General features: G+C 42.4%; 1 protein-coding gene across 3 annotated transcripts in view; it reads left to right on the plus strand.

Moving 5' to 3' along the window:
• Nucleotides 1–22676, plus strand: part of TAF4 (TATA-box binding protein associated factor 4) — a 641126-nt gene that overhangs the window by 323444 nt on the left and 295006 nt on the right. For all 3 annotated transcript variants that reach the window (XM_044090373.1, XM_044090375.1, XM_044090374.1), the window contains exon 3: nucleotides 19866–20038. In XM_044090373.1, the coding sequence (XP_043946308.1) occupies nucleotides 19866–20038 (173 nt within the window). The remainder of the gene's footprint in view (nucleotides 1–19865; nucleotides 20039–22676) is intronic.

A 22676-nucleotide genomic window follows, 5' to 3' on the forward strand; every position in this document is an offset into this window, starting at 1 on the left:
TCAGTAGAACGTACTAGAGGATAGATTTGTCTCCCAGAAGTTGCCTTATCTTTGGAACAGACTTCCAGCTCATGTGAAATAGAGCCCCTCATTGACCCTATTCAAGCTCAATTTGGACGATTGGATGGGTATCTGAAAATTCACCCCAGGGATTCCACCTGTGTCCCTCTTGGACAGGGGCAGTAGGTGCTGATATCTAGTGTCTTCTGTAAACGGGCATTCCTGGGTACAAACGTTTAACTTGGCTAGGCTTGTAAGGGCTCCAAGGCCATTAGCCTAGTAACCTCCTATGATAAGAATCCTGCAGCTGTTCAGCAAAAAGCAGTTCAAGTTCTTTGACGCAAGACATGATTTTCAGTAATGTAAAGGAAAAAAATCAGTCAGATGTACTCAGAGCTAATTAAAATAAATGAAACACTGAAGGTGTATATTAACTCAAATAACAAGTGGTTGCAGAAAATGGAAGAAGCTTTAAGCAGATATTCAAATGAGGTGATAGTAGTCTTCTTTCGGCTTTTCCCGGTTAGGGGTCACCACAGCGGAACTCCGGTCCGCTAATGATTGGTAGTTGATTTTTACATGCCGAGTTAACAGCCCTGATGCACAACCTTCAGCGAAGGTACGCCCATTCATGCATGTCTCCACGCAGAAGACACTCTAGCTGAGAATTGAACTGGACGGCATCTTACTGTGAGGCGACAACTCTACCGCAGCACCACCACCGCGGGACATTCAAATAAAACTGGAAAAATCAGAGGTAGAAATGAAGAAAAGGCTGGCAGAGTATGACAATGTTCAAGAAGACTTATTCCAAAAAATGGTGAGATTATAGGACAGAGCACGTAAGGAAAATCAGAGATTTTCTGCTGTACCAAAGAAACTAGAAAGAACAGACTGTGTTAATTTTATGAAGCCACAAATAATCAACTAGACTGGTATTCCTCAGCAGGAAATGTTGATTGAAATGGCACACTGTGTGTATGCTCCAAATCCGGCCACGAGAAAGCAGCCAAGAACTGTACAAGTAAAGATGCAAATGTACCAGCAGAAGGAGTTGATCCTGACAAATCTGTGGCAAAAGGTCAAATATTAAAAGTTGAAGACAGGCTGTTTGTGGAAAATGATTATTCACTGTACACCAGGAAGAAGAGAAACAAATTTATTCCAGCAAACAGGAAATGTTGAGAAGTAGGTGCAAGATTAAAGCTGATGTATCCTTCTATCTAAAGTCATTTTTGATGCAGAACAGGCTAAGGAGGAAATAAAAATGTTTGTCCAGCAAAAAGTGAGTCATTAAACAGAAGGGAACTCTGCTTCTCATTCTTGTGATAATAAAGCACAAGAAGTGACATTGCCAGTGAAACCATTTCCAGTGTTTCAAAGGAAAATGCTTGAGAAACGGAGAAGAGCAGAGGAGTTGATTGGAGGAATCGAGAGTGCCTAGAGTTCATTGGAATTGAACCAGAATCTGGAGTTGAGATCAGAATAAACAGGAAGAAAACCAGCAACATGGAAATTAGTGAATAAATGTGAGATTCCAGAGCATCAGTCACATTTGTGAAATAGGGCTGTAAAAGAAAGTGGAGAGAGTGGACTTTTGTTGACTTTGTTAAATTTGTGAGGAAGTGAAAGGTATTTGCCCTCACTTTGTCATTAATGTTTGGAAGGACACTGAGAAGAGAGGAAGAGAAAGGAAAAAAGGTAACTTAAGTAAAACACTTTGTTCTTAATACTATTTGTATGAAATTTGTCACACTATAAATTGCATGTTTTATAATAAAGCATGTTTAGTTTGTGTATATGATAATGCTGCTAAAATAAACAGATTCTTATTTTCCTTTTCTTCTCTTTATTCTTTTTTTAGTATTCAGAAATGTAGATGTTTCAGTGCAAAAAGAGAAGAAAAGCTAGACAAAAGCATGTTTAAGTTAACAGGCTGCAATCTTGGGTTGCTGAGGTGGGGTATAAAAATACACCGTTATATATGTAGAGTTTGTGTGTTTTCTCTTTTGCATAGATGAATGTCTGGATTAAGACCCTTGGCTTAATCTAACAGGTTTTTAGTGGAAACAAGTAAAGATGAGAATACTGTATATAATGAAAAGTTTTCCTTTAGCAATAAATGTTTCAGCTCACCTTCTTTCAGACTGAAGCAGAGGACTACATTTGTTTTCATTTGTTTCCATGGAGACAAGCTAATAATAGGGCAGTAAACAGACAGAACGCGGGTTTCTTCAAGGCTAAAAGTTACTGTTTTCTGAAAGCTTGCAAGTTGTTCTCACATCTGAGAGGGGAATAAAGATTAAAACGAGAACAGACTGCAGTTAGTGTAGTAGAAGTACAGGCGATAACATGCATCTTAGCAAGGAAAATCTCTATTTTAGGTTAATTAAGGCCTGTGTTATCAGCTCTCCGACAAAGCATTCAACAGAGTAAGTTGGGATTGTATAAACAGAGCAATGGATGCATTTGCATTTCCTGATACAATAATGATGTTAATTAGGAGCATATATGAGGGGATCAGAAGCAAAAATCAGTGTGAGAGTTCCTGTCTGATATGTTGCCTCTGAACAGGGGAAGCAGGCAGGGGTGGTGTTTGCATCGTAGTTAGAACCATTGGTAAAGAAAATAAGAGACCGACAAATTCAAAGATATAATTGGCATGGAGTTCAAGAAAAGTTGGCTTCATTTTTTGAAGATGATCTTATTTTTTACCTGCTGCAAACAGAAAAGAGCATCTCAGTGTGGTGGAACGTTCTGAAACTGTTCTGTTTTTCTTTTTTTTGGGGGGGGGGGTGGATATAAAATATATGAAGATAAAACAAAGGCTATAGCTGTAAACTGTGTACACACTCAAATGAGTTGGTTCAACAGTACCCATATTTATAGGGACATGATAAAAGGAAGTATTTAGGAGTATGGATTAAAAAGAATTCTGTTATGGCAGCTAAGGATATGTGGGAAGAGAATAAACAAAGGATAATACAAAAATTGTGAAACTGGAAGCTCTTGCCCGTAGATATGGATAGCAAGGTAAAAGCAGCAAAAATGTTTTTAGCCCCTTTAGATACTGCGGTGGTGGACAATGCTTTTAGGGCCATATTTGCCAGACCCACATTCTCAGCTAAGAAGAGCTCATCTTAAAACAGCTACTGGAAGCTGTGGGGAGAGTGCAATATGAGAGCAGCAGGGCGGTGTTGCTCCAGCAAGTCCAAACAACTAGCTTTCTTTTAGGAAAAGCCTACTATTAAATGTGCAGGTATGATGCTGTATATGTATTGCCCAGGACTGCTTCTTTAGGGTTAATCCTTAAGACAGTCTTGGTTGAGGACTTGATCCTTCTATGAAGATATCAGGGTGCAGCCAGTCAGTGATTTTCTGAATACAGAGATGCTCTTTGGACTCCTGGACTACACTGTTTATTAAAAAAAAAAAAAAAAAAAAAAAAAGGAAAACTATGGAATTTGTCAAGCACAGATTCCAACTTCTCCCAATTCTGAGTATAGCAACAATTACCCTTCTGAGCAAGGCCCTTCCTACCAAAGTCAGGGTAGAGGAAAATAGCCCAATGGTAGAAGGCCTTTCAGAAAAAGTGGCAACAAGAGGACAAAGGGTGGCACTGGGCCAACAAGACTCTTCTTTTTCCAGGGAGTAGATCTTCGGTCTACAGGAAAGAACTGTGGCTATGACAGCTCTCTCCCAATAAATTCTGTTAGAGTAACACAGAGGAAAGCTTGGACCTTGGATGCATTCTTCATGAGCTGAACACTGCAAGGGGTCACTTATACATCCCAACATGTCCACCCTGAATTTAACAGCTTGATTGATGTAACTTTTCCTTCTCTTTGTGCATCTGTATTCCAATGCAGGGAGTTACATTTTGAGGGAGTGCCCTTTTTAGTTTTTTTGCCTACATAGTCTTTAGTGTAGTGGTTCTTCTCTGTTAGTGTTTCTATTAGTTTTTTGGTGGTCCTTCCCATTTTTTCGACCTTAGCTTTCTTCCAGTTAGTGATTTTGGCACGTCCCTTAGGTTTTGGCAATTGCTTGTTTTTTGTACCATATCTGATAAACCTGTTGGCTTTAAAAGGTGCACCTCGTGTGGTCGGAAGATGCCCATGTTCAGTTCGCATGAGGAGTGCCTCTATTGTATGGGTGTCTACCACCTGGAGGGTGAATGTGACATTTGTGCCACATTCAACCCCAGGGCCTTGGTTGAGTACCGGAACTGAAAGGTATGGTCCAAGGGGGTCCATTGGCTCAGACCCCGGCCAAGCTGGGACCCTCTGAAAACAAGAGGAAGACCATGTCTGTTCCCAGGTCATCTTCCTCTGAAAAGACCAGGCTGTTGGATCCCAACTCCTTGGATCTGAATCCAGTCTTGGCTCCATCAGATCTGACTTCCTCTGATTCTAGGTCCTGTGACTCTCTCTCCGGATCCAGGGCTTCTGCCCCAAGTCTAATCCTGGATCCAAGGCCTCAGGATTGAGGCCTTCGGATCCAACTAGATCTGGACCTGCCACAGATCAGACTTCCTTGGATCAGAGTCATGCAGGACCCAAATGTTTGGATCCACAATTGTCCTTGGGTCCAAGGCGGGTGGATCCAGGATCAATGTCAGATCCCACCATTGTTATAGAGGACCCCCCCCTTTGGGTTCTGGCTTGGGGCAGTCCCCTTCTGCCACCAGGCACAGGAACTGGTCTGTGGACAGGCATGGGAGGTCCTTGGGATCCAGACATCCATCCCCAGCTAGGTCCTCTGCCTCTTCTAGGTCCTCCAGGAGCTTGCTCTTCTCCGACATGGACAACATGATGAGGTCCTTCCTCAAGGCTGAGATTGAGTTGGGGCTTCTTGTGTTCCCTGCCCATCTGGCCAGGGGCTCTTCTCCTAACCCTTCACTGTCTTCCCCTCATCTGATCCAGGTGGTTTCAGACCTCCAGGCCCTGGGACGCATTGAGGAGGAGATGGAGTTTCCTAGAGGTAATTTTGTCTCTACCCTATCCGAGTCCCTAACCACCTCTGTTCAATCTCCCACTAGGCAGATGGAGTCCTGGACCTGACTGGTTGCCCTGGAGTCCGTGGGTGAAGGCTCCGGTTTCGTGTTTTTGGACTGGTCCCCTTCCCCTTGCTGGTTTGGCCTTCGAGAGTTTGGGGACGGTACTCTCAAGAGGACTGGAGGTGCTGGCATGCTCTGTGCCCTCTCCTCAAAATGGGCCTGCCTGCCAGGAGTGCGAACGGGACATTGTCCAGCCTTTCGGGTACTAGAACGGACTTTTTCCTCCACCAGCGTTTCCTCCCTGGCTTTTCAGGGGCCACCCCAGCCCCTGAGAGCAGACTCTTCTCATCCTGTTCAGCCCTCTCGAACTAGCCTTCAGGCTGGAGTAACCTCTGTCTTCTGAATCCTCTCCTGAGCATCCCCCCAGAGGAGGTGTCTCGGAAGAGATCATGCAAGAGGAGGCAATTAGACTCCCCTTTGGAGTCTCTCACTGAGGATATGGACCTTGATGAAGGGGACGGGTCTCCCAGATCTCTGCCCAAGGATGTCTGCTTTGGGAACATCTTAGAAATCCTCAAGCTTAAGGATGAATGGTCTTCCTTACTCATGCCCTTGGAGGAGTCTGTGTTCCTGAAGGCTTTCGAGATGGGACCATCTACCTTTTGGGTTTTACCCTCTGCTGATGAACTTATAGACCTCATCGCTAGCAGGGCATGGAGGGAGCCGGTACTGAAATGTGCCGACAAGTTTGAGTCCCCCCTCTGACAAACAATTTTGGTCAAAAGGCATGCCAGTCGATGCTATTGTGGTAGCTGCTGCCACCAAGGAAGAATTGGCAGAGCAAAGTATGTCTGTTCATCCCCATAACTGAGAGTCATGGGTGATCAACAGACATGAAAGGACTTCACCTCAGCTGCCTTCTGTCTGTGGGTGCTGAACAACTTGGCACATTTCACCCTACTCTAGAGGGACTTGGTCAATGAGCTTACTACTTCCCTTTCTGAGTTGTTGCCTGCTGGGGAACTAAGTAAGGTGTCCCCCAAGTTGTCTACTCTCAATTCCCTGACCAATTCCTCGATGAAGCTGATTTCCAACGCTGAGGAAGATGCCTCTCGAGCGGATGGTACAGGCATTGCTCTTTGGCATCATGCCTGGCTGCACCTTTGCAGATTTGCAGAGTCCTGTAAGGCATCCTTCACCAATGCTGTCTTTGATGAATCTACTGTCTTTGGTCCTTGGTTCAGAGAAACACTCATCTGCAGTGATCAGGAAAGCAAGACCTTTTGAGTTGTGGGAATCACGTTTTCTTCCCCTCAGTGCTCCTTTTCCAAGAAGCAACGAGGGACTAGAAAAATGTGGTTTTGGAAGTTTCAGTCTTCTAGGACGCTCAGGATGAGCCCTCTTCTAGAGGTCGAGGGAGAGAGATCAATAGCAGACACCGCCCCAGGGGTAGAGAAGGTCTGCAAAATCAGGGCTCCAGGGGACCTTTCTCTGAGAAGCCCCCCAGTGCTCATGTGGTGCTGCCTGACTGTTCTGCAATCGGAGGTCATTTATCACTGCACCCTTTGGTCTGGGCAAATATTACAAGAGATTGTTGGATGCTAGATATTATTTCCAGGAGATGTTTTATTCCCTTTTCCCTCCCTAATCTGGAAGTGCCTTGCTGATGCGCCACCCCATCACTGGGAGTTAAATCAGCAGGAAATGGTCAGACTTCAGAAGAGAGCCATCCAAGAGGTCTCCCAGGGCAGTGAGAATCCGGAACTTGCTCTTGCTTCTATTTGGTGCCAGAGAAGACTGGGGACCTATGTCCATTTCTGGACCTAAGCTTGTTAAATCTCTCTGTCAAGAAGTCCAAGTTCTGGATGGTCACTGTCCAGTCCATTGTGCCTCTTCTGCACAAGGACGATTGGATGTGTTCTGTGGATCTCCAGGTTGAGTACTCATATAAAAATAGACAGGTGCTCCAGGAGACATCTCCACTTTTGTGTAGGGGCCAATCATTACCACTTCAGGACCCTGCCTTTTGGTCTCACCACAGCTCCCAGTGTATTCACCAAGTGCATGGCAGTGGTCACAGCTCTCCTGAGACTGCAGGGATTCCAGCTTTTTCCTTACCTTGACGATTGGCTCCTCACAGCTCCTACCCAGCATCGACTAGTCCGTACTTGCTTAGCCTGTTTGATCAGTTAGGAATCACAGTGAATCTGCCCAAATCAGATCTGCCATCCCAAAATTATGAATTTATCAGAATTCAACTGGACACTGTGTCTAAGATTGCAGCGCTCCCTCTCCAACGTGTTTATTTAATTAGAGCTCATGTTCAGTGCCTTCTAGATCTGCCTCGTCCTCAGATCTGCCTTATTCTCCGGGCCTTAGGGTCCATGACAGCAACAATCTATCTGGTCTCTTTAGTCAGATTCTACATGAGGGTTCTGCAGCAGACTCTAGCGGTCAAATAGTCTTCCCTATTTCATTCGATGATGACATCAGTCCATCTCACTCCATTGTGCAGGTGTCATCTTCTTTGGTGGACTCGGTCTCCCAACCTTCAAGCAGACAAATATTTTTCTCTTCCTCTCCCCAGTGCCACTGTGACCTCGGATGTTTCCCTGTTAGAGGTGGGGGGCATTACCAGGGAAAGGCAGTCCAAAGTATGCGGTCCTTTGCAGATACCAAACTGCACATAAATGTACTGGAGATGAGAGCAGTCCTCCTTACGTTGTAAGCTTTTTAGGATTGCCTCCCCCTGGGTACCATTGCAGTTCACATGAGCAACATGGCAGTTGTGTGGTACATCAAGAAGCAAGGGGGTACACGCTCTTACCTGCTTAGTCAGAAGGCATGATGGTGTGGTAATGGCCGATGTCCACAGGGCACTTTCTCCTTGCAACGTACATTCCCGGTGATTCCAACGTGTTGGCAGATAGACTCAGCAGGGCCATCCTGAGTCCTCATGAGTGGTCTCTGAATCCTTTGGTGGCTGCAGGGATTTTCCTTCACTGGGGTTGTCTGAGCTGTGATCTCCCTCACAACCACGAATGCAGCCGGTATTTCTCCCCGATTCCCCCAGATGGGGAGTCCCATAGGGATGCTCTGGTTCATGACTGGCGTCTGGGTCTCCTTTGCACTTATCATGCTGTACCTCTCATTCCCAGAGTGCTTCAGAAAGCTCGTCGCCTCAAGTCCACCTTGATCCTCATTGTCCTCTTTTTGACCTTGGCAGGTATGATTTGCCCTCCTATGGTTTCATCTGAAGTACCCCTGTTAGGTACTAGATCCCCTTCCAGATTTGATTTCCCCATTCCTCCTAGCTTCCGACCTCCAACCTTCATCTGACTGCATGGTTTTTCCACTTCCCGTAATCCTGAATCAGTCCAGGCTTGCATCACCCATCAGAGACATTATTCTGACCTCTCAGAAGGCATCCACCAGAAAGGTATATGCGAGTAGATGAAAAAGGTTTTCATTTGGGCCAGACAGCATAGTCTGGACTTTTTCTTGGCTCCCATTCCAGATATGTTGTTGTTCTTGTCTTCACTTTTTCAAGATGGAACTAGATGTTCATCGTGCATACAGCTGCAGTAATCATAGATGGGTTCTCTGCCGTCAGGCGGGTCCTCGGTTGGCCGAATTCCAAAGTCTAGGTCCGGCGTCGGTTGTTGTCGCTTTCTTTCCTGACGTCATTGAGGCAGGGGTATATAAGACACAGCCGACGCCATTTTCTTCAGTCTTTTTTGCCGTGCGGTGCCAGAAGCAGTTCGCAAGTGCCGGTCGGCCAGCTCCTGAATTTACGAAAAATTGGAAACCGAAGTCTTCTTTAAAGCTAAGTACCCCGTTGGGGAAACTTTTCTTGCCTCAGACCGATGTCAGAAAAAGTTAACAATTGTATTTCTTGTGGGAAGCAAATACCGCATAAGGATTTCCATTCCCTCTGCATACCTTGTTTAGGCCCAGACCACGACGTCTCGGGCTGTCGCTTTTGCGCTACTTTCAATAAACGCACTATTAAGTGTCGGGCAGAGTTCGCCCAACACCTTTTTGGTAAAGCCTTTGATTATAAAATGTCGTCGGAGACTCCAGCTACCGTTTTGTCCAAAAAACGCAAGGACAAGGACCGACACGCGAGGTCCGCGGTCTCCACCGACACCACGCCAAAACCGGCTACACGTGGTCCGGTTCTCAGCGAGATGCCTATGCAGTCCCTGACTACCGACGACACTTCTTTGGCAGTGTCTTCTGTAACCGAGACGGCAGGTACCTCGACCCATACCCAGACTACAACCACCGAAGCCACTGTGTGTGTTGAGCCTCCTAATGTGGACAGGTCCACTTCCACCCATGGTGTCTTTAGACCCTCATCTTCCTTTTCCATTAAGGCCTTTACTAAGTCCAAATCAGCCAGGCATCCCAAGAGGCCTGTTGCACAGGGCCCATCTCCAGGCCCCACGCCTAAAAGGCAGATGCTTAAAATGGCTGAGGATTTAATTACTCTTATCAGGGGTTCCCAACCCCCTCCAGACAAGAGACCCAGAGTGGAGGAAGATTCTCCCTCTTCTGATCAGAGCTCCATTTTTTCAGAACATTCTGATGTAGAGGAACACTCTTACTCCCCTTTTGAAGATTCTGATGCAGAGCAGTCCATTCCTTCTGTATCTCCTCCAGAGGATTTTTCTTTTGGGGAAACCTTGCACACCTTGAGGGAACACTTCCATTGGGAAGGCCAAGACTTTTCTGATTCCAAGAAAAGACTTAGGGAATTTCTTTTGTTACCTCAACACAGACCTCTGGCGATACCTTCTGTTTTGGACATACTTGATGATGTTTATTCGGAGGCTTGCCTTAATCCGGATTCCCTGCCTCTTGCCCCAGTCAAGCCTGATAGGTACTACAGAGTTCCTAACTCCCACCAATTTCTTTACAAAAGCCATAATGCTGATCCTGAAACCATTTCTCAAGGCCCCAAGGGAATAAAGGCCTCTACTGCTAAGAATCCACTACCTTCCGAAAGAGAGTCAAGATCCTTAGAAAGGTGGGGAAAAAAGGTATATACCTCGGCCACCCTAGCTATGAGGGCCTTAAATTGTCAGTTTCATATGCTTAAATATCATCAGTTTCTGTTATCACAATTAAGGAATAAAATGTCTCAACCTGAACAACCAGATTTGAAGGAGTTGCAGGATATGATGCACAGTGCAGAACAAGTGGGTTAACACACCTTACAATGTGGCTATGATGCCCTAGAGGCCTCAAGTAGAGCTGCTGTTACAGGATCAGTCATTCGTAGACATGCCTGGTTTAGGGAACAAATCTTGCCTGATCATGTGAAAGCTAAACTACTAGATGCTCCTTTACAATAGGATGTGCTATTTGGTACTAATGCTGAGGAGATACTATGGAAAATGGAAGAAAAAGCCAAATCTATGCAAACTGTCAAAGCTTTTCTACAGGTTCAACCACCACGTTTTAGCAGAAATTGGCCTTCTATAAACTGGTCCTTTCCAGCCACGGACAAGCCCCAAAGAGGTAGATACAGGCGTACAAGGGGCAGAGGACAATCACAAGGATCATATAGAGGCAGGCAATGGCAAACTCCAGCACCAAGAGGTGGCGAAGACAGTGCACAACAATACAGGAAACAAACCCAATGACTTCCTCCTTTCCATGCCAAGCAAGTCTCAGCTGGCAGCACCCTTGGGAGGAAAGCTGGCATTATTTACAAGAAATTGGCATATTGTCACAACAGACAAATGGATCCTGGATGTTATAAACATAGGCTACAGATTTCATTTTCACACTCTTCCAAAAATGAGAGGCATGCCAAACCTGCCACACAATCAAAGGGCAGAGGCACAACTACAAATTTCAAAGCTCATAGACATGAAAGCTATTCAAGAGGTACCTACTCACGAACAAGGTCAAGGTTTTTATTCCAGGCTATTTCTGGTACCAAGGAAAGGAACCGACTGGAGACCCATTTTGGACTTATCCATCCTAAACACATTCTTACTGCACAAAATTCAAGATGCTCACATTACAGCAGCTTCTTCCCATGCTGGGCAAGGAGTTTTGGCTGGTAACATTGGACCTCAAGGAGGCATACCTGCATGTCCCAATCAGACAAAGCTGCAGAAGATACCTCATATTTCTTGCAGGTTCAATTCACTATCAATTCTCTGCATTGCCCTTTGGCTCATCTACTGCGCCCAGAGTATTCACGAAATGCCTGGCATCAGTAATTGCCTACTGCAGACTTCAAGGGATACAAATTTACCCTTATTTGGACGACTGCCTGATCCAAGCGACAGCAAGCACATACTTCTGGAACATCTGGCTTATGTAACACGGTTACTGAATTCCCTGGGATACACAGTCAACAAAGAGAAATCCAGGCTAACACCATCTCAGAAAATAACTTTCCTGGGTGCCAACTTGGACACAAACACCCAGATGTCCTATCTTACACCAGAAAAACAGGGGCAACTAACTCAGTACTTCAAAATACTAGCAAATTGTACCAGGCTTACTGCAAGGAAAATCCTGCAGGCTCTGGGCTTCATGGCATCTTGCATTCTTTTAATCCCATGTGCAAAGTTGCATATGAGGAAACTTCAATGGTACCTAAAAATCCTATGGTCTCAACACAGCCACAGTTTGGAAACAATAATACCAATAATTCCATGTTTGCAAAAGGAATTTCTATGGTGGGCCCAAGCATGTCAAACAAACACAGGTCTCCCATTCTGCAAGCCTCAAGCAAATCAAGTCATCACAAGAGACGCCTCAGATTACACCTGGGGGGCGCACATGACAGACAGGTGCATTCAGGGCAAATGGTCCCAAAAGGAAAAGCACCTTCACATCAATCAGAAAGAAATGCTAGCAGTGATAAATGCCATTACAGCTTTCAAGGACCTCCTGCATCCAGGACAATTATTGATAAGAACAGAACACCACAGTAATGTGGTACATAAACAAACAAGGAGGAACACATTCATACCCCCTGTGCAGACTAGCCATGACACTTTGGAACTTGGCTCTGGAATGGCAAATCGAACTTCAGGCACAGTACTTGCCAGGTTTGGAAAACACGCTGGCAGACAATCTAAGCAGAAATATGACAGATCCACACGAATGGAAGTTGCATCCTCAAGTGTTTACAAAGATAATCCAAGCGTGGGGGAGGCCAGACATAGATCTCTTCGCCTCCCACAGGAATCATCAATTGGAAAAGTTCTGTTCAAGGACCTTTCATCCAAAGGCCTGGAGAGTGGACTCCCTTTCATTCAGTTGGACAGCATGGACAGTTTACGCTTTCCCACCTCTGCCTCTTCTGCCCAAGGTACTCTTGAAAGCAAGAGCAGACAGACCGAAGATGATACTGATTGCTCCAGACTGGCCAAGACAACACTGGTACCCACTCCTGAGGAGCCTAACACATGCTCCCCCCTGGTCCCTACCTCTAATGCCTCTTCTGCTGACTCAGCACAGCTACAAAACTCTTCACAGTCAGCTGAAAACACACAATCTCGCTGCATGGAAAATTCCTTAACACCACAACAGACCCTACTCCCCAAAGAGGTGCAGGATGTCATTTTGGAGGCCAGAAGGCCATCTACTAGAAAGGCTTACTCCGCAAAATGGAAACGGTTTTGCTCTTGGAATGAGAAAAAAGGCTAAAACCCTAGAAAACTGAATTTGCCTCAGGTATTACAGTATCTAGCTGAGCTGCTGAACAGTGGACTTTCATTTTCCTCAATAAAAATCCATGCCTCGGCCATTTCTGCAGAATTCAACACTGATCCACCCTTATTCTCTCACCCACTCTTAAGACAGTTCCTCAGAGGGGCTAAGAATATAAGACCACCAAGGAAACGACCAATCCCAGCCTGGGATCTTAATTACATTCTAGAAAAATTAACATTGCCTCCCTTTGAACCAGCTGCCTCAACAGATTTGCAATATTTGTCCTGGAAAACAGCCTTCCTTCTGGCCATTACCTCAGCTCGTAGGGTTTCGGAACTACAAGCCCTCATGGCTGTGCAGCCCTTTCTCATCTTCCATCAGGACAGGGTTTCCCTTTGAACCAACCCGTCATTTATGCCTAAAGTGGTATCCAGGGTAGCTTTAAATCAAGCCATACACTTACCTACATTTTACCCCAATCCTCAAAACAAAGGGGAAAGGCTGCTACACTCCTTAGACAGCTACGTTATTATTTGGACAGAACAAAGCCTTTCAGGAAATCAGACCAACTTTTTGTGTCCTATGCTGTAGGAGCTCAAGGGAAGCCAGTTACCAAACAGACAATTTCAAAATGGATAGGCCACTGCATACGGTTTTGTTACTCCTATCATGGAAAATCTGTCCCTACAGGCATCAGATCCCACTCCACCAGGGCCACAGCTACATCTACAGCCTTCCTCAGAGGAGTTCCTACCAAAGATATTTTGGAGGCAGCCACTTGGAGTTCTGTGCATACCTTCACAAAACACTACCACCTGCCTTTGTATTCCAAAACTAGTGCAGGCTTTGCCACTGCTGTGTTGCAGGGCATTCTGGCTCATCCCAGTTCCACCTAGTGCCTACCACCCTGTGCGTAGCTTTGGGATTCTACCCATCTGTGATTACTGCAGCTGTATGCACGATGAACATAGTACAGTTTTGTACCTACCATAAATGTAGATGTTCGAGTGCTAATACAGCTGCAGTACAGTTTTCCCTCCCTCCTTCCCCTCTTGGTAAAGGCCTAGGGCCTAACCCCTCTTCATACCACCTGATTGGGTTATCCTTCTATGGTATATTTTCTTGCAACTACTGATTTTTGATTATATTGCATTGCATGTATATAAATATAATTTATGTATTGCCTTCCTTCTGGGGGCACCTGACATCGGGGGCAAGAAAGACTGAAGAAAATGGCGTCGGCTGTGTCTTATATACCCCTGCCTGAATGACGTCAGGAAAGAAAGCGACAACAACTGGCGCCGGACCTAGACTTTGGAATTCAGCCAACCGAGGACCCGCCTGATGGCAGAGAACCCATCTGTGATTACTGCAGCTGTATTAGCACTTGAACATCTACATTTATGGTAGGTACAAAACTGTACTTTTCTCTACTATCAAAGTGCAGTTGGTGGCTATTTCCAGTTTCCATGTTTGCAAGGAACTGCCTTTTCCTCTCATCTCTGTAAGGTATTTTTGAAAGGTGTTTTTCTGCTCCGGCCTCTTATTAAAGATCCTTCTCCTCCTTGGGACCTTTCATTTGTGCTGCAGTCTCGTACACAGAGTCCCTTTGAGCCTGCTGCTACATGCACTATGAAATTTTTTTTATCATGGAAGTGCAATTTTCTGGTGGCCATAAATGCTGCAAGGCGGATTTCAGAGTTGCAGGCTCTTTTTCTCAAACCACCTTGCATTTATTATTAGTACCCCAGGACATTTGTGACTAATATAATAAGGGAAGTGGAAGAGGGGAGGGGGGGGGGGGGGGCAGATTCAAACCTATTTTAGGAATGAATGAATTTATGACATTTCAGGAAGAACAAAGTAAAATAGAAGTTAATGAAGAGTTTTTTCAAAGAAATTTGATAGTAGAGTATAATAGGTACAATTATAGTTTGAGAGATACACTACAAAAAGGAATGGAATAAATTTGCAGCCCTTACTGACATAGAGGAAATCAGTAACATTAAACCAAAGATTATATATAGAAATTCCAGAAGTATAAAGAATATATTAGAGAAAAGGAAAAAGAACACCCCACATACAAGCAATAATAAAAAGTTTGGAACATTCAAATGTGGTAGGTGTAATCAATGCTCCTTTATTAGCAACAAGAGTGAAATCTTTTTGGAAAGTAGAAATTTATTGATTAAAAGTAGGGTTTTTTTAATTGTGATACCAAAGGTGTGGTGTATTTAGTTATTTGTGACAAATGTCCCTCCTACTACGTAGGAAAAACTGAAAGAGAATTAAGGAAAAGAATGTATGAACATTCCTATGACATTTTAAGAGAAAAAGAGACTAATGCTCTCTTTAAACATAGTAGGAATTGTGTGGGGTGTAGTTTTCAGTTCTTTGTCCTTCAACAAGTTAAACAAGATGCCAGGGGTGGTATATGGGAGGAAATTCTAGAGAGCAGGGAACTGTGGTGGCAGGTACACTTAGAAGCAGGGAAAAAGCCTGGTTTAAATGATTTTTTAAGTATTGTTTCCCTATTAAAATTAAGAGCAAACAAAATATAAAGGTAGTAAGAGTTTTTAACACTAGAGGGCATGGTTGCCATATTTTAAAAACATTTGTATTTTAAACATACATACGTATATATAGATATATATATATATATATATATATATATATATATATATATATATATATATATATAAAATACATTTCATTCAATTATTTATATTAAATTACATTATTTATTTATTTATATTTATTAGCCCATTGGTTCATGAAATATATATATTTTTCATGTATAATACTCAGTTTGATGTTGTCAAAATATTTATAAGGTTTTATAGTAACATGGTATTTCAAAATGGTTTTAATTAATGAATATTCATGAGGCTTGGACAAGGTTGATTTGCACATTCAAAAGTTTTTTTAATATTTAATTGGTTAGTGTTTAATGAATGCCTGTATATAATAGGTAAATGAATTATCAGTGGTTGTCTGATGAAGTCCATTTGTTTGGACGAAAACGCATGAGAGTACTGTGGATTTAAACGCGTTAATGTGTACGTTCTATGTGTGACATTAAAACTTCTTAAAGAAGCATCGAGTGTTCCTTTTGGCTGTTGCACTCTGGTTTGAGTTTTTTGGTTTTATTGAGTGCTCTTCACATTTTTTCTTTCACCTTGCACTTATATTTCATAAGGACAGAGTGGCTCTCCAAAGCAGTCCTTCCTTCATGCCTAAGACTGATACGGAGGCAAATGGTTTTGTGATTATTTGTTTTCTAAGGGAATATCCCAGGACAAAAATCAATATGTACGAACAGATTTTGGATATGATGCTGAGAGGCAACTTTATCTTGTTCGACAATCAGTATTATTTACAAACCAAAGGGGTTGCTATGGGTTCAGCATGTGGGGGGCTGTACGCCAATATCGTCATGTTGGAATGGGAAAAACGTACTTTGAAACAATCAACATATTTCTGATTCTGTCATACTTACATGAGGTATTTGGATGACATGTTTATTTTATAGAGACCAAATTGTTGAATTCATTAACTATATTAACAACTCAACCTCCTTTTTTAGGTTCACATATAGTGTTAATGCATGTGAAATTTCCTATCTTGATATTCTGTTAAAGAAAAATCTGGAACAACAGAGATTTGTGGCTGAAATTTTCAGAAAAGAAACCTATTCCCATAGTTTTCTGCATTTCGACAGCTGCCACCCATTCACTCAGAAACGTGCAGTTATTAAGGGGCAATTTTATGTGCAGCACGAATGGTGACAACTTGGATAGGTTTCACCAGAGAATGCCTTAACTTGAAGGAAATGTTCTTGAGAAGAGGTTATCCCCCAATTTAATTGACAACATCATGAAGGAGGTTTATGAGAAAAGACAATGTGGATATTTTGCACCAATTTTGGTCACCCCTAATACTGATCATCCCAATATGACTGGGTTGAACATAACTGAAACAGTCACAGACACTGTTGTGAATGACCAAACAATTGTCCATAACCAGGAAATATATAGGGGGCACCATTCATCTGGGTCTGAAGTAACTAATTACCACATGAGTTTTTCAACTGTCTTCTCAAGTGACGCATACACTATTTAAAGATATTCTGTGTAAGAACTGGAATTTGTTGAGTAGTGACAGAGAATTTTTTAAAATCTTAGGAGAAAAGCCTGTGTGTTTTCAAGAAGGGCCCTAACTTGAACATTTTCGAATGTAATAATGATGGAATCTATAGGAAGGGTCAGATGATTAAGTGCGGGGCATGTAAATTTTGCACTTTCATTTTGGAAGTCAGTGAATGTGAAATTAATAGAACGAAAATAAAAATACCTGAGAAGTGTCGTTGTTTAACTGAACGAGTGGTCTATTGTGCTTTATGTTCCTTTTGCCCATGTTTTTATGTGGGGAAGACAGAACGTAAGCTTAAAAGTAGGATCAGCGAGCACTTTAAAATTTAAGGGATGCTAGTGAAGTGAATGCACTTGCTAGACACATTAGTGAGTACAACCATCACCAGTTCAAATTTGTAGTACTTGAAGTCCAAAAAAGACCTAATAGGAGGGCAGCCTGGCCATATTTACTAGAAAAAGCCGAGTTGTTATGGCAATTACGACTTGATGCCCCTCATTGGCCATGCTTAAATGACAGCTTTCCATAAGCAATCTGCTTAAATTGAGGGCTCTTGAGAGGTGAAACATTCCCTTTAGATATGAATATGGTACACAATTTTTTTTAGTGGCCTTCATACCTGTTATATGTATATGTACATGAAATTTATTCATTTGTTCCTAATGGATTTTTAACTGTATGCATATTTTACTTATGTGTTTTTATATACATACATATTTTTTTCAAAAGCATCTTAAAAGCATTTTTACATATACACATATTTACATTTTATTCTTGTGTTTATAATACATAGTTTAGGGTGTTGACATTTGCACAGTTTTTATATGTATTTTTATATATTTTTTATATTTTGATGTTTATACTGTTTTGTGCTGAAACATTTATATGTAGTGTTTCAGACTTCTGTTCCAGGAGACTGTTTCAGACTTGGGAGTGGTTTTCATTAATCCAGGAAGTGATGTCATGTAAGATTTTCTATTTAAAACAGTTTACTTCCTTAATTTCCTTGTATCTGATGAAGTTCCTGCTTTTATTTTTGGAATGAAAGTGCTTGTACCTTCTTGTTTGTCTGAGTAAAGAAAGCATCCTTATACTGAATTGTACCGAACTGGACACACATTGCACACATTGGATTATTTCAGGGCTCACTGGCTTTCATTGTCTGCATACTGCTTGTGAGACTGTTTTCTTGGTGGTTTGTGAATTTTTTCATCTTTTACTCGGATTTCAGAGTTGCAGGCTCTTTCTCTCAATCCACCTTGCATTTATATCTCATAAGGACAGAGTGGCTGTCCGAACCAATCCTTCCTTCATACCCAAGACTGATACGGAGGCAAATTTGAATCGGTCAATTCGATTGCCAGTTTTCTTCCCTAACTTTCCCAGTAAAAGGGAATCTCTGTTACATACTCTTGATGTTCATAGACAGGTACGATTCTACTTGGATAGAACCAAGAGTTTCCTCAAATCGGACCAACCGTTTGTAGCATTTTCTCTTAACAGACAGGGTTGGGTGGTTTCTAAGGTTACTATTTCTCATTAGATGTCAAAATGTATTTCTTTGGTTTATTCAGCTAAGGTTTGCCTTTACCAGGACCACTCAGAGCTCATTCCACTAGATCTATGGCTACATCAGCTGCCTATTTAGATGAGATTTGTGCTGTTGCCACATGTCTACTCCTCACACCTTCATTACTCATTATAAATTCGACCTAGTTTCCAGGTGCAGGGCTTCCTTCTGGTCCAGAGTTCTTCTGCATGTCCTTCCATGAGGCCGCCCAGGATTTTGGGTAGCTAGGGACTCTGACCCAGAAGTGAGGAATAGTGACATGGAATAACATCAGATAAAGGGTTATGTACTTACCATAACTTAGCATCTGTGCTATCCTATGTCACTATTCATCACTATCCCTCCCTCCTTCCCCTGTCCTGTGAGATCTAGAAGAAGTGGAGATATCCTGTCTGGTGGTTAAAGTCTTCCTTCAGTGTTCTAGATGTAGGGTAAACTCGATCTGAGGGGTTAGAGGACAGCAAGGGATCATAGGAGTGGGAGGAGCTCGAGCCTAGAAGCTGTCTCTAAAGTTGCCGGCTTGGATCCGATGTCGGATCCTACAACCTAAAAGTGATGAATAGTGACATACAATAACACAGATGTGGTAAGTACATAACTCTTTGTTCAAAAGTTAATAATTATTCACAGGTTAATCAGTGTTTGTTTTATTTATAGTATACATCAGTGTACTCTTGGGTTCCTGTGTAACCAAGCGTTTGGCCAAGGTACTGGTTGCTCATTGTATCATCTGAAGTAGATGTTATCTGCTATGTGTAATGTAGAATTTCTAGATTTATTAGGCATTTGTGGTGTGCAATTTAAAATTTAAATTGTTGTGTATGTTGTCCCTGTATCTTTAGTGATGGCATTGTTTTTAATGATTTTTAACAGTTATTTTCAAATCATATGTTTTTGCCAAATCTCCTAATGCATTTTTTTGATGGTAAGGGTGAGGTAACTGGTACTGTACCAGGTGTTTTTATTTAGAGCATGTTGGAGAATTTCAGCACCTTATATACAAGTGATTATTTACTTGTTTTGCACTCCAAAATATAAGGTTAGCCTGCCCATTTCCAGCTTTCATATCTAAGAAGAATAGTCTAAAAAGATGTTTCCTCATTGCAGAGTCCAGTAGGACTGCAGTGGTGATCCCCTTTAGGACATAGAAACTGGGTCTGATAGTAACAGCATCAATAGAATTATCCCTTCAGTTGACTGCTACTTGCAGTTTGGTGTATAGCTTAAATTTGGACTGCATTTTAACTCCTGTTGTGATAAAATCCAGCTTTCATGGAAAGTTTTCTTTGACCTTTACTTTTATACATTTAGGGTTTTAAGATTAACTAATGATCACTGTACAGTAAGTTTTAGTGTCATTTTTAAATGTTGGTTCATGACCTGCTGATCTGTTTTTCATTTGTAGTGTATTTGTGATAATTTACATTCACTTTAAACTGTTTACTCTCTGCTTGCTTGTAGGCATGGTCCTGGTCCGCAGTGACAGTGGGCAGCTCTTGATGATACATCAACAGGCCCTCGCTCAGATGCAAGCACAAGCACATGCTCAGGCACAAACACAGTCCCAGAACACCATGACTCAACGGTCTGCAACACCTACCAGTGCTCCTGCGGTCCAGCTGTCCACTGTACAGGTTTGGCATGCCATTAATATGCATTAGTGTTTCAGTCGGAATGTCTTCCTTTCAGCCGCAGGAGCTGTAGTTTTTATCTCATCTGTTTATCAATTACAGCTTTTATGCTGCATATTGTTTAAACTGAATTTTCATTTTATAGTATACTGCCTTATCAATGAATACTTAACTCTGGTGTTGGCAACTGTAAAGTGAAGATTTCACTGAAATGCACTTTGGGCATTTTTGCTGCCATGAAACTTGGTTTTAAATTGCAGTAGCTTGCTTGGCAGTGGTGTCATCAAATCTTTTTGCTGCTCCCCCAGGTCTTTTTTTGCTGGCAATATCTGTCTCTTGCTGTTGCACTTTTCGTTATATCTGCTAAGAAGGCTAATTACAAGTAGTGGTTTAGCGAGCAGAGCACCCACCCTCGAGCCTTCTCTGCTGCACTGTCTCTCCAGGATGGGCTTGCTCATCCTTATCTGCTGGCACTATTAAGTGCTCGAAAAGGGAAGCCTGAACATTTAGGTGTGTTTACTTAAGTTGCATACGGCTAGGTACTTTATGGTCCTCATGATCTCTTGCCTAATATTGTTCCACTGTTTGTAGTTGTTCCATCAGCCACCTGAGCTGCTGCTACTCAGACTCAGGTTGCCTGGGACTTTGTTAGGCCTTTATCGTTCTACGCCATCAGCACTTGTCTTGTTTGTGTTTTGCTGTTTTATAACCTCCGAATATATTGTTTAATCATAAAAGAGACCATATTTGTATTTGTGTATATTTTGTCTGTCTTGGTTCTGGATTCAGGTAATAACAAGAATTACATTGGAAGAGCTCTTTGAAGTCCTTTGAACATTATCAATATCGTCATCATCGGCAGCAACAGTAGTAGCTTTGAACACTTAATGTCTGGGCAACCTTTGAATGAATATTACTTTGACATCTGGACTTCAGGCTTCATGCATTCTTGTCTGTAGGAATCTGATCACATGTACAGAGAAAGCTTTAAGTTTTTTGATTGCAAAAAAAAGTGAATTGTGAGTTGAAAGTGCTTAGGCTGTCAGCACCACTGGATGTTTCATATTTTTTTTCTCATTAAGAGGAAGGAGTAGTGTTATCCACAGTTGTGGTAAAGTTTCCTGCTCTAGTGCCTATAGTGTTAAGTTCAGATGTTTTGTTTTACCCTTTTTGTCATGTTGTCATCGTACTTTACCACAGCTCCTTTTTACTCTCTGGGACTGGGAGGATTGGGGAATAGACAACATACCGCCAATTAACACTTTTTATGTTGATTCCTTTTACTTTTCCATCTAGGTCAGTGACTTGGCCACTTTGGGGTACATTTGGACTCTTGATACTCACAACAGCCGTCTGTAGCAGTTGCATGTGTGCCACTTTTTTGAGGTGCAAACACCCCAGTTGTCTGCATACATGTCCGTTACTGCTGCAGTATGTGTTTCCTGTCTGCTCTGATGCTTATGGTTTGTTTTCCTGTATTAGTTTATGTGAAAGCAGACTTTTTAATGTGGTGTGGGTAGTGTTCTTGATTCTGTTTTCCTTTAGGGACATTGCTTGCTGTACTCCTGGTTATTACATTTCTGCATGTTGTTGCAGGTATTGATTTCATTGCTCACAGCTGAGACAGACTGCAGCATTTATTTATTTATTTATTGCATTTGTTTACCGGGAAGGTCCACTGGGCCTAGGTGAGCCCATTTTCAGTGGAGGCCCGGGGAGAAAAGCTCCACATACAATTAGCAAATAGATACAAGTACTAATAAAAACCAGAGTTAACAAAAATTATACAGTAACAAGCTTGGACATGCACTTAAATAGTATACAGTAACAAGCTTGGACATACACTTAAGTCAGGTGCAAATTTCAAACACATACCAGAGCTAAACAGTATTACACAATAACAAGATTGGACATGGTATGAGCAAAAGATTCAGTAATTAGGATTGTTAAAGGACTTTATGCAAGAAAAAGTCACTTAAGAGCTGGTAGGTTGCTGATGGTATATACATATGTGATGACAGTTTTTTAGATATTAACCGTTAGAGATTTGAGGTGTGAGAAGGGGAAGCTGTCAAGAGAGAGTGATGGCTCTGGTGGGTAGTAATGGAGATGAGAGGTAGAGAAAAGAAAGTGAAAGATAGCCTGTAGGGAAGAAATGGATACAGCAAGTGGGGTTGGCTGTAGAGAGAGTTAGTTGACACACCAGCAAGCCACAGAAAAGAGGGTTAAAGTAGGTGGAGCAAACTGTCCTTGCTTTTGTTTTGTTAGGACTACGTAACTGTGACCATAAAGTAATTTGTGTATGGATGTGGGCATGGAGTTCATTAATAAGCAGTAATCATTAGTTATTCATACTCCCCAAGTAGACTTTTTTGAATCCTGACTTATAAGCATATGAACTCTTTTCACGCAAGTATGTGTCCTGATTCTAAACAAGAAGCTCCATCCTGAGTAGCTTCAAATATCAAGGGTTTCATTTTTTTACTTCATACTGCGGTGGTGTTATGCTGTAGCGTTGTCGCCTCACAATAAGACATTGTCCTGTTCGATTCTCAGCTAGAGCATCTTCTGTGTGGAGTCGTGCGTAAATGGGCGTACCTTCGTTGAAGGTTGTGCTTCAGGGCCGGCAACTCAGCACGTA

Source organism: Protopterus annectens, chromosome 12.part0, assembly GCF_019279795.1.
Source record: "Protopterus annectens isolate FY-2018-M chromosome 12.part0, PAN1.0, whole genome shotgun sequence".
Taxonomy (NCBI): domain Eukaryota; kingdom Metazoa; phylum Chordata; order Ceratodontiformes; family Protopteridae; genus Protopterus; species Protopterus annectens.